This window comes from Zalophus californianus, chromosome 4 (assembly GCF_009762305.2).
Source record: "Zalophus californianus isolate mZalCal1 chromosome 4, mZalCal1.pri.v2, whole genome shotgun sequence".
NCBI classification, from domain to species: domain Eukaryota; kingdom Metazoa; phylum Chordata; class Mammalia; order Carnivora; family Otariidae; genus Zalophus; species Zalophus californianus.
The window spans coordinates 150,015,596-150,032,630 of record NC_045598.1 but is presented as its reverse complement, the minus strand read 5'-3'; the positions used below and the strand labels follow the sequence as shown (position 1 = coordinate 150,032,630).

At 36.8% G+C, this 17,035-nt stretch overlaps 1 protein-coding gene across 7 annotated transcripts in view; it reads right to left on the bottom strand.

Moving 5' to 3' along the window:
• The window catches only part of DPY19L4 (dpy-19 like 4), a 62,501-nt gene that overhangs the window by 21,316 nt on the left and 24,150 nt on the right, over positions 1-17,035 (bottom strand). For 5 of the 7 annotated variants that reach the window (XM_027611899.1, XM_027611910.1, XM_027611915.1 and 2 more), the window contains 8 exons: positions 11,239-11,362; positions 8,680-8,814; positions 6,050-6,181; positions 5,855-5,953; positions 5,026-5,099; positions 1,306-1,464; positions 1,169-1,210; positions 32-151 (listed from right to left, as the gene is read on the bottom strand). In XM_027611899.1, coding sequence (XP_027467700.1) covers positions 32-151; positions 1,169-1,210; positions 1,306-1,464; positions 5,026-5,099; positions 5,855-5,953; positions 6,050-6,181; positions 8,680-8,814; positions 11,239-11,362 — 885 coding nt within the window. The remainder of the gene's footprint in view (positions 1-31; positions 152-1,168; positions 1,211-1,305; positions 1,465-5,025; positions 5,100-5,854; positions 5,954-6,049; positions 6,182-8,679; positions 8,815-11,238; positions 11,363-17,035) is intronic. The other 2 variants (XM_027611907.1, XM_027611905.1) reach the window with 2 other exon arrangements.

Sequence of the window (17,035 nt, the reverse complement as noted above, 5' to 3'; positions counted from 1 at the left end):
AAAACAAATAGATCCAATAAAGTACACTTACCCTTCTATAACCATTGCAAGAGAGCCCAATAAAATAGTGTGAATCACATGATAAATTATTTCTGGCCTTCCTCCAATTCGTCCATCTTCAAGAGTAATAGTTTCTTTCAAGGACTTGCCTCTACACAAAGGAAATATGTTTTTTCACTATTTTGAAAATATGTATTTGAAAAATCAAAGATCTTAACTTTCCTCATTAAAAAAAAATATATAGGTGGTCCTAGAAATTTGAAAGTATCTTGTTAGTCAAATATCTAACTCACACATCTCCAAGTCTTTGAAATGGTTTTTAGAACCTGAAGACAATGGACTCTGTGAAGACTAAATATGAAAGTTCAGGAAATATGACAAAAACAATTTTTAGGGGGTGCCTGGGTTGCCTGCTGTCAATTAACCAGCTGACTCTTGATTTCAACTCAGGTCACGATCTCAGGGTCTTGGGATCGAGCCCTGGGTGGGGCTCCATGCTCAGTGGGGAGTCTGCTTTAGGACTCTCTCTCCCTCTGCCCCTGCCCCCACTCATTCATGCGCTCTTGCTCTCAAATAAATAAATCTTAAAAAATTTTAAAAATATATTTTTAGGTTCCTTTTCCAAGATCAATTATCACTCAACTAGTGGTTACTAAATCAATATAGTTAAATCATAATTTGAATAGCTAAGTTCTTAAAATTAAAATACTACACACAACCTACTTTTAAACATGACAAAAATATTTTGGAAGTCCTCATAATTTAAAATCACTTACACTACTAGCTTCATTTAGGTTATATAGAAAAAAAGTATTCTTACATTAAGTAAAAATACGACTAAACTAGTAAATGAGTCTGTAACAATTTATTTATTTATTTATTTATTAAAGATTTTACTTATTTATTTGACAGAGAGATAGCAAGAGCAGGAACACAAGCAGGGGGAGTGGGAGAGGGAGAAGCGGGCTTCCTGCTGAGCAGGGAGCCCAATGTGGGACTCGATCCCAGGACCCTGGGATCATGACCTGAGCCGAAGGCAGATGCTTAACGACTGAGCCACCCAGGCACTCGAGTCCGTAACAATTTAACTCAGTATTAACTCTACATTAAATTTGGACATTATATATTTAGATGTATAAAAAATTTGAAATTTATCTGGTTAACTTACGATATTTTACACGTTGATAACAAGAGAATGGATCTAGAAATTCTAAAACAAATACACAAATATTGGAAGGATATTAAAAATAGTTTATTTTCATAATGTATTAGTTAGCAATGTGATTGATTCTCATAGGTACTTACTTAATTCTCCTAAAAATAACTTGCATCATAGAAAGAAAACAAATAATTAACACTAAAATATAGAAAGGTAATAAAGAAGACTGTGTCAATCGCAAAAAAAAATCTTGAGATGGTGCCTGCAGGGATTCTTGACATAGGAGCCAATTCATTGTAAAATTCCTACAGAAAACAACAAGGATGATATTAAAATCATAGATGGTATAACCTACTATACATAAAAGTATTTTTATCACCCTAAAAACTAAGACAAAACAAAAAACATATTTCTAAATCTATTCACTTTTAACAGCAAAGCACTACCCTTTATAAGACCATATCTAGAACCCAAAATGGTTTCAAGGAAGTTTCACTTTCTATTTTTATCTGGAAGACAACAAAAAATTCAGCTGTCCAACCTCCATATCTGCAGTGTCCAATATGGTAGCTACTAGGTACAATGTGGCTATTAGCACTTGAAATGTGGCCAGTGCAAATGGATATACCTCAAATGCAAAATACACCCTGGATTTCAAACATAAAAAAGAATGAAAAGGACTAAAGAATACAAAATAGCTTATTAATAATTTTTATACTGTTTATACATTAGAATAACATTTTAATATATTGGATTAAATAAAATGTATTATTAAAATTAAATTCCGTTTATTTTCACTTTTTTAAATGTATCTACTAGAAAATTATACATGTGACTCATGTTACATTATTACTGGACAGTCCTGTTTTATATGGATGAAAGTAATTCAACTAGGACCCATTTTAAAAAGAGTAATCTAATTATTAAGACAGAAATCATAAAAAATTTGAAACATAAACATTTTGAGCTATAAGAACCAGGATACACTTTTTTTTTTTTAAGATTTTATTTGACAGAGAGACACGGTGAGAGAGCGAACACAAGCAGAGGGAGTGGGAGAGGGAGAAGCAGGCTTCCCGCTGAGCAGGGAGCCCGATGTGGGGCTCGATCCCAGGACCCTGGGATCATAACCTGAGTCGAAGGCAGACGCTTAATGACTGAGCACCTAGGCGCACCCAGGATACACTTTTTTTGACCTTAAGCTAAATATGATCAAAAAGATTCCTAGTTATATCTGATTTTATCTGCATTCTCACACCTGATCCATCTCCAACATCCATTTTATCCTTAATCCCTAGCCTAGGAAGAGATAAAGAGATGGAATGATCTTCAGAAGAGCTCTTGGATGGACAAAGAATGCCTGCATCCCAAATCACTGGGTTTAGAAAAAGTTTAAAGTTTCACAATGTGTCAAGCAGTAATACAGCTGTATCAAAGAGGCTGCCATCAAAATGTTTTGTACATATGATCATATGATGAATCATGTCTTTTTTGTCTACCTATTAAAGTTACTAATTCTGTAAGATCCAATTCAAATCTCAATTTAATGAATTCTTCCCATATCCCCCAGTCTCAATCTTTCCTTCCCCATATCCCCATGGCACTTATCCCTCTATTATAGTAGTTAATGCAACTTGCTACTTTAAGATTATAGTCATTTTTGTATCTCCCAGAATACCTGGCCTAGTATCTTGCACATCCAATAAATACTTAACATTTCTTTAGTGGTTCTTGAAAGTCTGTCTCAACAGAAATGTTTCCCAAAATTCTGGTGAACTACAAATCCTAATATCCAGTTGGCACATTTGAGCATAAGGCATTTACTGTTTTTTCTTTTTTAAAGATTTTATTTATTTATTTGACAGAGAGACACAGCGAGAGCAGGAACACAAGCACGGGGAGTGGGAGAGGGAGAAGCAGGCTTCCCGCGAAGCAGGGAGCCCAATGCAGGGCTCGATCCCAGGACCCTGGGATCAGGACCTGAGCCGAAGGCAGTTGTTTAATGACTGAGCCACCCAGGTGCCCCAAGGCATTTACTGTTTATACTACTCATGTAATTAACTGTATAAAAACTAGCTAATGAGATGTCAATATTCTTAAGGACAGACATCATGTCTTATTAAAATACCTAGTGTATTACCCTGTGAGATAAATCTAGTACCTGACATGCTGAGCAAAGGGGCACGACATAACATCAACTAAGAAACACTAGACAAAAGCAGCCCTTAATCCTACATGTATTCTCGAGTCTTCCAAGGTTAAAGAGAAAGTCAGGGGAAAAGGCCAGTCAGTTATGGAAGTCTATAACCAATTTTTCCTAATTGCCTGCTAAATGTCAGGCCTATATATATACCTGAAAAAGATAGGGTATATATATAGGGTGTGTGTGTATATATATATATATATATATACATATATATATGAGGCCATGTGCTGCCCTTATGGAGCACATGGCCTCTTAAAGGATCCTTTTACCTTAGTAGATATCCATATACGACTTGCACTTCAGAAGATTTCTCCAGTGTTTCAACACTTTGTTAACTGTGATATATCACAACATGAAATTCCATGCACAGCATCTAAAATCCCATGTAATCATAGCAAATGATAATAAGGTTCTAAGGTATATTATATGAACTAGAAAAATGTGTATTTAAATATATATTTTCTGGGGGCGCCTGGGTGGCTCAGTCGTTAAGCATCTGCCTTAGGCTCAGGTCATGACCCCAGGGTCTTGGAATTGAGCCCCGCATCGGGCTCCCTGCTCCACGAGAAGCCTGCTTCTCCCTCTCCCACTCCCCCAGCTTGTGTTCCCTCTCTCACTGTCTCTGTCAGAATAAAATAAAATCTTAAAAAAAAACATAAATATATATATATTTTCTGTTATGCAAGTGGACATCATACATAAGTCATTTATTTCACTTTAGATTTAAAAAATGAATTTAACTAACAAAGACAAGGCACAACATTACTTTTGAATTTAAAAAGTCAGCTTCTAGGGTTGCCTGGGTGGCTCAGTCGGATAAAAATTAGTTGGCTTCTAATCTAATCCACTATTATGACCCAAAATGAGATTCTTTGCTATGAAATAGATATCTTACTGCCCACCCCTTTATAATGCAAGCATTTTGCTGATGTACTGGTTAAAATTACATTGGTTTTGGGGCACCTGGGTGGCTCAGTCAGCTAAGCGTCCGTCTTCAGCTCAGGTCATGATCTCAGGGTCCTGGGATCAAGCCCCACATCAGGCTCTCCGCTCAGGGGCGAGTCTGCTTCTTCCTCTCCCCCTGTGAACTCTTTCACTTTCGCTCACTCTCAAATAAATAAATAAAATCTTTTTTAAAAAAATTACATTGGTTTTTTTTTTTTACTCATTTTAAATCTTTAATTTATTCTGACTTTACATTATATCATTGTTCCACAACAAGGGAGAAAGTAGCCTCAAAACACTGTGATGCTATTAAGGCTTAAGGACATCTAATTTATAAAACACCTAAATGAGATTTTATTTATTTATTAAAGATTTTATTTATTTATTTGAGAGCAAGAGAGTGTACAGAGGGAGAGTGAGAAGCAGACTCCCTGCTGAGCAGAGAGCCTGATGCTGGGCTCAATCCCAGGACCGTGAGATCATGACCTGAGCCGAATGAAGGCAGACGCTTAACTGACTGAGCCATCCAGGTGCCCCTAATGAAATTTTTTTAAATGAGAAAAAATATTGTTATATTTCTTCTAGATATTATAATATTCCAAATTATTTATTTTCTAAGTGGTATATAATTACGTGTATACTACTCCTTGGATTATTTTTGCTATCTTCTAAGTGGTATGGAGTTAGGTAAATTTATATATAATCTAAAACTTACTTAGTCATATTTAGTCCAAATTTTACTTCAAGGAATTTCAGCATGTGCCCATTTTCTTTGTGTGGGACAAACATCTGGAAGAAAAAAGCACTAGTTACAACAAAGAACTATTAGCTATGTTCACAGCAATATGTTTCTGTCTAGAAATAGAAAACACAGGACTATAAAATAAAAAATACAAATTAAAAATGAATTAAATAATACATGGTATAACTACGAAGCAAGGAGATCTACTGACCTAAGTCAATCACATTATAGTTAATCATAAAACTATAATGGGGTAGTAAGATTTCCACTTACCCTGCATGACTTAAGTAACTTACCCACTTTTTTTTTTCTTAGATTTTTATTTATTTATTTGACAGAGAAAGACACAGCGAGAGAGGGAACACAAGCAGGGGGAGTGGGGGAGAGAGAAGCAGGCTTCCCGTGGAGCAGGGAGCCCAATGCGGGGCTTCATCCCAGAACCATGACCTGAGCCGAAGGCAGACGCTTAACGACTGAGCCACCCGTTGAGCCACCCAGGCGCTCTGAGTAACTTACCCACTCTTTTCAAAACTTTTACTCATCTCAATTTACTAAATTACTTAATGTTAGTTAATTGGGTAATGATAACATTTTAAAATAAATGGAAAATAAAGTGTATCTTTTAAGTATATCTAGAAAAGAATTAGAATCCTATTTTTCCTGAAAGTATGATCATTGTTCAACTCAAAATTTTACTGTACAAATTCTATTATTTTGCTATCTCAATATTCTCATTAAAATTTAGGCCAGTATATTATCCAACTCACTCTACTACATGAATCTCACACACAGAGTCATTTACCTTCATTATAATATTCAGTGTCACTGTCAGAGTACACACCAAGTAAAAATTAATCACTTTCATTATTTTAGCTATACAAGTTCCTTTCTTCACATTCAGCTGTGGGGGGAAAAATCATGAACAAAGAAGTGAGGTATGAAAAATTAACAATTAAAAAATTCACTGCAAGAATGATAAAAAGGCAATTTTCTTTACCTGAAGGCACTTAGCAAGTATTAAGGCCACTACTAAACTTAATAAAGGAGACACCAATAAAGCTGAATTCTCAAACTGCAGTAAATATCCCAGAAAGAGAGAAAATATATAGATTTTATAAACTTCATGAACCTGTTGGGACAAAATAAGATAAATGTGAATAAAATGAATTTTATTTGTACGTCTTTTCATTAGTTTTATTTAGAACAGATTTAACTCCAATTATAAAATAAATGCCCAACTATAATTTAGGATAGTATCCTACAAATGTTCAATCTGTATTTTTAATGTTATGGTATATAATGAATTTATTAGTCTTAGAAATAACTTTCATAAACAAAGTAAAAAGTTTTAAAACCATGGACATCTAAATCAGCCTGAATGTATCTGCTTTCACCCTGATTTAATTTTACTTTGCTTGCCCTGTTACTAAAATCCATCCATACAACATCAAGCTGCATAAATCAAAAATTAATCTTTAGCAGCAGTTCCGAAAACTCACCTAGTGAAAACATACTGCCATGAAATGCAGCACTAGAGACAAGTATTTTTAGATTTGGTCCATTTAACAGTGAGCATAAGAAAGTTAAATTCAATGTCCTAATAGAAGATCTCCCAGGAAAGCCACATGTCTTAGAAGATTTCTTTTCTAAAATTCAATAATATAGTAATTTTATCTATCATAAGATTAATTCCTTTTGGAAAGGGAAAACTAAGACAAAATATAGGCATTAGTTAGGGGGTAAAATCAAAGGCAGAGTGGTAAAGGTAAGAAAAGAAAAAGAATGAAAAATATCCCCAAGAGGCCAGAGTCATTAAGAAAAGAAATACCTTACTGTTGGAAGGCTGAGACAAGGACTGGGAGAGGGCACAATGGGATCCTCCAGGTGCTGCAAATTTTCTATGTCCTGATTTTGGATGCTGGTTCTGCAGATGTGTGCCAGTTACTGAGTGACTGTCTCTTAGTCCCAACCTGTCCCTCTACCCCCTGCCTTGTAATGCTGGGGCTGGAGATTTTGCAATCTATGTTTCTGCTTTTCCAGTTGGCTCACTATTAAACTCTGCCAATATGAAATGCTAGAGAGAGGTTACAAGGTTGGAGGAGGAAGAAGCCGGTGGCCCCCTGTCTGCTTTGCAGTTCCTGTGAGTATTCTATCGGCAGTATCCTATCTGCAGTACCTCTTCACTCCAACAGAGCAATTCCTTCTAGTTGAGGCAGCTGAATGCAGGTGCAGTTTGTCCAACACTTGAAGAACCATCTTTATCACATTCTCTTGCCCCCGAGACCCCAGGGCCAGTTAGCCAGAGCCCCATTCACAGAGGTCTGGGTTCCATTTCCACGGGGCCCTTCTTTCCAGTTCAGACACACCAGCAAAGCTGGGCAGTGGCCCCGCATTAGAAGTCTGAGTTTCAGCTCCACAGGGGTCCCTCCTCTAAGTTTTGAAGTTTTAATAATTCCAAATTCTCCCCTTTGCTCCCTCAGCTCTGGTGGTGGTAGCTGCTTCCTGCAAACTGCTACCTCTGTGATACTTTTGGGTTCTTACTACCCTTTCAATTAACAAGATAATGACATTATATTTCATTAATGATTCTTTATGTTCAATTCTCTTTATTCAATTAACCTAAACGTTTGTATTCATCAGGATTCTGGATCATCTAAATATACAGGATAAAGAAAAGAAAGAACAAGAAGATCCCCAAATTTCTGGCTTGGACAATATATTAAATACTTAACAAATGTTTATAAATAAAAGAAAGATGAGAGAGGGGTGAAAAAGACAAAGAAAGGAACCAAATGCTGATGGCACTTATATAAACTGCTATAACCATTCTGGACAAAGGCTTAGTATTTAGTTAGGTTGAATATGCACATAATCCTTTGACTTGTAATTCCACTATGAGATATATACTCTAGAGAAATCTTGCACTTAGTGCCACGTAAGAATGTTTACAGCAGCACTGGTTATATGGACAGTAAACTGGAAAAAAATGAAGTGTCTACTAACAGTAAAATGTATAAATAAATAAAAATGAATGAAATTAGCTCTGTACATCATCATGAGTGAATCTCAAAAGCAAATCAGATAAAAGTAAACAATACATTGTTTACAGCATATTTTTTAAGGACTATCTAGATAGGTGGTAAAGCCCATAAAGAAACAGGGGAAAGGATTAACAAAATTCAGGACAGCGAGCCTCGGTTGGGGAGGGAGCAGGATGTGGAAACCCAGACTTCCGGGTTTTCCAATGTTCCATCTCTTGGCCCGGATGGTCAAATACTCATATTTTATTCTATATGGTACATATACACAGCATACATATATACTTTTTTGTGCATGTTCTATATTTCACTTTTTCTTTTTTAAAGAAATAGAAAGGGAAGGCGCAAGGGCTAGAAATGGAGAAGAAGCACATGGTTGACTGGTTAAGCAGACCTTCTTTAAGGGAATTTCAAAGTGTTTCTAAAAGGGCAGGGAGAATGAGTTTAGCAATCTTTTGAGTAGAATTATAAGTCAGGGCCTATTAAAACATTTCAAAATAAAGCTTAGAAGCTGAATGATCTTAAGATACAACACTATAAAAACATTTATTCTCTGGATTTAAAATCACAACTTCAAAATTCAAAATACCTTGTCACTTTGCTCCAGTGAAAAACTATCTAGCAAGAACAGAGATATTGCTTGAAGAAATAAGAGATAGTGGCTGTACTCCCACATCATCATAAATGTGTAAGTTGAAGCACTCATCAACAAGTAGCAAAACCTCTAGGGAAAACAAAAGAAAGAAACTAAATATCAGTAGCTTTATTACTATAAAAATCTATGAGGTTGTTACCTCAAAGTTGAAGCTCTGTTACTGGTTTTACTTTAAGCTATATAATCCTAGAAACTTTGTTTTTAAGTTACATAATTATTACTAAACCCTTATGTAAACAATAAGATCTTCAATAAAGCACACAGACAGAAATCAACCACTTGTCCTTTAAAGTTCAACATCATATTGAGAATTTCAGGATGACAAAGGGAAAAAAATTCAGCACACTTTCATCTCAAAAGAGGTAAAGTAATAAACATAAGAAAATGGTGGCTTTTTCTAGACTTGGCTGATGGGCTTTTGTTATTGTGAAAGTAACTCCATTTACCCTAGAAAATATTTTCACTTCTGTGGTGCTTCATATTTCCCTAAGAGTTTCCATTTAAATAGTCTGTTTACATCTCAGCTTATTACACAGTCCATGATGTCAAATGACTTTGTTCTGATAAGAATAGCAAAAGAGAAGGGCAATAAGGGTCTAGTCAAACCTGAGATAACAACCATACTCTAAAACTTAATCTTTCAGACTCAGCTGACTATACTCAATGATAAATTTCAGAGTCAGAAATACCTCAGGCCATCACCAGATATAAGGATTTTCCAGCACCCTGAATAAGATTAAGACCAGAGAACAAAATGTAAGAGATGGAAAAATTCTACCAGTTGGTCAAAGAACAAATACCAACTGCCAGGCCCAGAAGAGCTTAGCACTGACAGAACACATGGCTTCTGCTCCCCATATCACCACAGCTATAAGAGAAAGTGTTCTGGAAACTTCTAATGTGGAACAACCAGAACTGTAATAACAAGGCCTGAAACCATCATCCCCAGAGAAACCAGTTGCAGAAATTAATGAAGGCTCAGATCTAGATCCAGCCTAATTAATCTACTAGACATGTGGATATTACTTCAAGGATACTAGGGAAAAAACCACAGTATAATGAAGCAAATTGCTAATTCTAAGGGTTTATTCTTTTTTTTTTAAAGATTTTATTTATTTATTTATTTGAGAGAGTGAGAATGGAGAGAGAGCACACGAGAGGGGGGAGTGTCAGAGGGAGAAGCAGACTCCCTGCTGAGAAGGGAGCCTGATATGGGACTCGATCCAGGACTCCAGGATCATGACCTGAGCCGAAGGCAGTCGCTTAACCAACTGAGCCACCCAGGCGCCCCTCTAAGGGTTTATTCTCAAACTACTCTAAAGACATGCAGTGAGATAGACAGAAATATATGTCAAACACAATCTGCACAATTAGCTATGTTTTTCCTTTCTAGTTTTATTCCTTTGAACATTTTCAAAAATCTGTGCATTCTTATCTACCCCTTACCTTGCTCACTTCATTTTCAACTATGTCTTTATTGTGAACTATTTTATACATATTACTTGACACATTAAATGTGTTTCAGTAATCAACCACAGATGTCTCTAGATGGTTCCAGATAACTGCACAAAATATCTGAGCTTCGATATCTTTATGCAACTGGGACCACAAGATCTAGCCTCAAGAATGGGAAGCAAACTAAAAAATATGTGACTGAAATACACATATTGCTGGGGCGCCTGGGTGGCTCAGTCGTTAAGCGTCTGCCTTCGGCTCAGGTCATGATCCCAGGGTGCTGGGATTGAGCCCCGCATCATCGGGCTCCCTGCTCGGCGGGAAGGCTGCTTCTCCCTCTCCCACTCCCCCTGCTTGTGTTCCTGCTCTCACTGTCTCTCTCTCTGTCAAATAAATAAATAAAATCTTTAAAAATAATAATAAAATAAAATACACATATTGCTGTAATACTGCTCAGCAATGAAAATGAGCAAACTATTGATAGAAGGCAACAATTCAGATGGATGTCAAGGGCATTAGGCTAAATGAAAAAAGCCAGTCTTGAAGGATAACATACTACATAATTCGATTTGTTATAACCTTTCAAAATGACAAAATCATAGTGATAGAGAACAGAGCAGTGGTTGCCAGAAAAACAGAAAAGAGAAAATAGGCAGTGGTGCCATAAAAGTTAACATTACTGCCGTTTGTAGTCACTCTTTGCATCTACATTAGTATTTCCTTACTTGCAATGACTAAAAGCCATCAATATTACAGAAAATGGTAAATTAATGACACAAATTAATTTTCAAAATAATATATTCTTCATATATTTGTCAAGTAACTGCACTGAAATATAACATCCTTTTCCTTAAAATAATTTACCATCTATCAGACTAGACTAACAGTGTTATATAATAGGACTGCCTAAATATATTCTTTATAGATGTAGTTATTAGGCTTCACCAATTATAACTGTTTAATATGATTAACTTTAAAATTTTATACCACATTTGCAACACATCAAAATTAACTGTGACAAATAAATTTGTATCTTACCTCTCCATAAGTATTTAAGTTGCTTTTTAAATAGCCTGTAAGTGCAGCAATTTGGCATGCGAAATATGGTAGTGCCCAGTTTTCTCTTAAAGGAATGGAGTATTCAATTCTTGTTGTATCTACCCTAAAGTAAACCATAGATGAACAGCAAAATAGCAAGACATTATATTTGTGTAATACAAAACTTTTCAAAGCACTTTCACACAATCTCATTGTTCTCTATACCAATCCTGTGAGGTAAGAACAGACAGAGCCGCCACTATCTATACAGCATCTTTGGGCAAATTAAGCATCTCATCCAGCCCCTAGTCCCTCCATTCCAGGAAGACTCAGTGCTGCTGTGTACTGCTTGGTGAATTAGCAGGCCTCTACGAAAATCTGAAAAAGGCACCCCTGCTCTGAGCAGATACACCTGATGTTAAGGCACATAGCTTGTTGCAGAGGACACTGGATTTCAGCTCCCACTCTCTCTTCCCTTAATGAGATGGCTACCCTTCTCTAGAGTACAATCTGCATTACATAATTAGCAGGACTGAGAGAGACCCAAAGTTCTTATCTTCCCTTATTTAAAGAATATGAATCTCAGAGGGGTGATATGACTTAACGTCATACAGCTACTAGGTGGCGCAACTGGGATTACAATGCATATCTTCTGATATCTAGTTTAATAATCTTTTCAATCAGCAGGTTACCTGGAATTACCATTACAGCAGACCTTCATGTGATATATCCAGAAACCTTTAAAAATTCCCACAATCACAAATACAGAATGTCTTTCCAGGCTCTTCCTAAGTTTCTCAATTTGCATTGACAGTAGGTTGTCTCCTGTACATATCCTCACACCTCAAGAAGACCACCTTTCTGACAATCATTAAATTTGGAATTCATACACTCAATAGCTCTTTTCCACACAGAAACAAAGGTACTACTGCTTTAAAAATTTTATGAAAATTGCTGTATAACTCTCCTAAATAATGGAGAGGAATATATTTGCATGTAATTTAGTTCAATTGAATTATGGTATAGGATATTACTTAGCAATGAAAAGGAATGAACTATTGAAATGCCCAACATACATGAATCTCAAAATAATTATGCTGAGTGAAAAGAAAGACCAAAAAAGTATATGCTGTATGACTCCATTATATGAAATTCTAGGGGCACCTGGGTGGTTCAGTCAGTTGGGCATCTGTGTTCAGCTCAGGTCATGATCCCAAGGTCCTGGGATCGAGCCCCCCGCATCGGGCTCCCTGCTCAGTGGGAGGCCTGCTTCTCCCTCTCCCACTCCCCCTGCTTGTGTTCCCTCTCTCACTGTGTCTCTGTCAAATGAATAAATAAAATCTTTAAAAAATAAAGTAGAATTCTAGAAAATGCAAACTAATTTATAATGACAAAGTAGATCATTGGTTTCCTGGGGACAATGGGACAGTTAGTAGAGGTGGGGGAAGAGAGGAAAGAAGGAAGCATTACCGGGGGGAACAAAGAAACTTTTGGGGGTGACAGATGTTTATTATATTGATTTTGTTGATGGTTTCATGAGTGTATCTAAATGCCTGAACTGATCAAATTGTACACTTTAAATATACACATTTTATGTCAGTTATACCTCAATAAAACTGTTAAAAAGTATTATAAAAAACTTGTCTTCTACGAATGTATATGTGATTAAATATATATATATACAAAAAAACAGGATCACACATGAAAAGCAAATGAAATAAAAGCTGTAAAGAACTTAGTAGTGTGTCTACAACCTAGTAAATGATATTAGATCTTGGCTCTTTTATAATTCTGTAATGAATTACTTTTCACTTAATGATATATTGCGAGCATCTTTCCATAACATATGTATCCATAAATATACCTCAAGAATATTTAATGGTCATGACACATCATGGTATAGATTTATTATAATCTAATTTCTATAGTCATACACTTAAAGTGTTTCTGATATTACCTTTTGCAAAAATTTTAAAACATGAACCAGTGTTGGCAGCTCATTCTGCCCACAGGTCCTGTCCCCGTGCTTTAATAAAATCACCTTTTTAGCACCAAAAACAACAAAAAACATGAATCAATGTTTCTGTATAGTAATTACTGGTTTCACTGTTTACTTTTTTTTATTTTACAGTTAAGATTTTTTTTTAAGATTTTATTTATTTGACAGAGAGAAAGTATGAGAGTGGGGAGGGTCAGAGGGAGACGCAGACTCCCCGCTCTGCAGGGAGCCCGATGCAGAACTCGATCCCAGGATCCTGGGATCATGACCTGAGCCGAAGGCCGATGCCCAACTGACTGAGCCACCCAGGTGCCCCTCACTGTTTATTTTCAATGCTAATCCATTTGGAGTTTATTTTAGTATTTGAGCAATAAGGTTTCTTTTCCAGATTACTGTCCCAGTACCATCAACTGAACATCAAGCATTCTAAAGACCATCTATTTTCACATAATACCCCTGAAAAATTATGAAAGTTAACTCTCTAAAGACAAATAAGAGATTCAAGTGTCATGAGGCAGGAAGTGGGGAGGAAAGAGAGAGTATCTATTCTCAATTCAGGACTCCACCAGCCACTCCATCAGCCCAGAACTGGGAAGCTGGACCCGGCACTCACCTTTCTGAAGGTTCACTTACTACCCTTGCCCAAGTCACAGATCAGTGCAGGGAAATCTTTAAAACTCTGCACTGGAGAAGGGAAGTCATTGCAACACAAACTGAGTAAGAGCTCAGTCAGTTATTCTCTTCACCTGGTCAGGCCTTCCCATTGCTACCTTCCTGAACACCTGAGCTACTCTCTCTTGCCTTCATCATGCTTGGTGGTGGTGAGGAACAGAAGGCTAATGGTAGGAAAGGACAAAATCAAATGAGACCCACTTTTTCTCCCCAGTGGCAGAGTCTAGCAGCAGCACAAACAAGCAGTTCAAAATAACTAGTTAAATCACCTAGGGTTCATAGGCCTATAGATATATTCACAGAGATTAGCAAGCTCTGAGTTTAATTTTGAGTTTTCATTTTTTTTAAAGTATTCTCTACACCCAATGTGGGGCTTGAACTCACGACCCCAAGATCAAGAGTCACAGGCTCTACTGACTGAGTCAGCCAGGAGCCCCCTGAGTTTTCATTTTAGACACATCATAATATAAGCATAATCTGGATCATCTGGATGACTACCTTGTAATTCACTATTGCCAAAAGATTTCAGTGCTCACTTCCATGTTTGTGTTAACAATCTAGTTGGCAACACAGGACTACTTCATTCAGCTTGAGTTAATCAGGAAAAATAGATGATTCTAATACCAAATGATGTATTGCCAAATAAAAACAAAATGATATACTGACACTGTGGTATAAAAAGATTTCAGAGTGGACTGAGGAGAGGAACATGATGAAAAGTGAGTCATCTCACAATACTCACCTGTGCAGGTTTGCCACACTCAAAAAAGAACCTGCTGGAAGGGTACTTTATTTATGCTGAGAGTAGAAATCTGGTTTTAGCAAAATATCATTTTTCACAATTAATTCATCTTTTTTTTTTATCATGACCTGAGCCAAAGGCAGACGCTTAACCATCTGAGCCACCCAGGCGCCCTAAATTCATCTTTTCAGTTACTATTTTCCTGGTTGATTATTTCATTAGTAAATTGGTTTTGGTTTTACAGTAGCATAAGCATTTAGAGCATTACCTAGTTTCATTTTATATGTAAACAGCATTATAATTCAAATTATTTAAGTCAATACATGGAACCCATGAAAATACAGAACTGAAGTTTGAGCAATGTTGAGCTGGGAACATATAAAACAGTTTGGCATATCAATGTATAATGTGTGAAAGTTGAAAAACATTTACACAGTATCAGTACAACTTCTGACGGCAGCATATTGCCTTGCACTGATGTATTACAATTTACCTAACCATTCTTATATTTAGATGATTTTCTAATTTTTTGTATTATTGTCCTTTTCTGGATTACTGCCTTGCAATAAAATGGATAAAACTGAAAAAGCTTACCCCTGCATGAGCATTCTGAGTATACCAGTAGCATCACAACAGAACCAGCATGGTATGTCACCATTATTTTGTTGACACACCATGTGCATTTCCTTGCATCTTACCTCCTTATTATTATCAATGTACAATTATTTTGGGGGGGACAAAGACTAACTTTATTTTTTTAAAGATTTTATTTATTTGAGAGAGAGAGCGTGTGAGTGAGAAAGCAAGAGCAGGAGCAGGGGGGAGCAGCAAAGGCAGAGGGAGAAGCAGGCTCCCCACTGAACAGGGAGCCTGATGCAGGGCTCGACGCCCGAACTCTGAGATCATAACCTGAGCAGAAGCAGACACTTAACTGACTGAGCCACTCAGGCACCCCCAAACACTAACTTTAATATACACTTTTAATCACACATACTTTTTTCTTTGCCCTTCAAATACAAAGATGTTTCCACTGAAGTGATACCCAGGTATATATTTGTAGATGAGAAGATCAGTAGGGACTCTTCTATATTGTTTATATGTGAAGCCTGGTCTCAGGTCAGCCCATTTTGGTGATACATCTGTTATAAGAGAGTCATTTGCCCCTGATTTTTTCCCCCACTACTGTCTATACAGTGCTGTTTCCTAAAATTTCCTTGAATTTTCTAGTATGCCTACGTCTTTTGGTTTTACAATCCTGCTTTCCCCTTCTGGTATTAAGGAATATGTAACAAAAAATACAGTTAACAACACTAATAATCATAATATAATGGAATGGACTAATATCTTTTTATACTTTTCTAAGCATTCATATATAAACTCTAAAGCTGGTGAATAGTGGTGCCTGGGTGGCTCAGTTGGTTGGTTTTGGCTCAGGTCGTGATCTCAGGGTATGAGATCGAGCCCTATGTTGGGCTCCATGCTTAGCGTGGAATCTGCTTGGGACTCTCCCCCTCTCCTTCTGGCCCCCCCACCGCTCGTGCTCTCTCTCTTTCTCAAATAAATCTTAAACAAGAGCTGGTGAATAGAAAAAGCACATTCTCTTTTACAGCATTAAAATATATTTTACAGCATAAAATATATACCAATAAAAAACGAACAAAGAGCAAACAAAAACTACTTGCTAAGAATGTTTCAATTGCAGAATATATCAGGTTAATTTTTCTACCTAACTCCTGCTCCAGCTACCCATGATACATTGTACCATGAAATAACACAATTTCCTTACAATTTTTTTTTTTAATTTGAGAGAGAGAGAGAGAGATCAGGAGCAAACGGGGAGGGGCAGAGGGAGAGGGAGAGAGAGAATCTCAAGCAGACTCAGCAGTGAGCTCAGAGCTGGACATGGGGCTCGATCTCACAACTCTGAGACCATGAACTGAGCCAAAACCAGGTGTAAGAGGCTTAACCGTGCCACCCAGGCACCACAATTACCTTACAATTCTAAGATCTCTAAAATACTCTATTTGGCAAGGAGTCTTATTATTCTTTAATGCTGTTATTCTTACATGGAAAAGTTGCCTGGGCTTCCTCCTCAAATTTCTGATAAACTCTAGAAATTAAACAAAATGAGTATTAAAAATTCACTACTGGGGCACCTGGCTGGCTCAGTTGGAAGAGCATGCAACTCTTGATCTCAGGGTCCTCAGTTTGAGCCCCATGTGGAGGGTATGAAGCCCACTTAAAGAAAAAGTTCACTGCCTGTGGGAGCCAGTCTCCAAGATGGTTTGCAATGTATTAACACCCTGTGTAGTTACTTCCCACAGTGCACCAAAGTCAGTGCATGATCAATAGAATATAGCAGAATAATGTCATAACATTTCTGG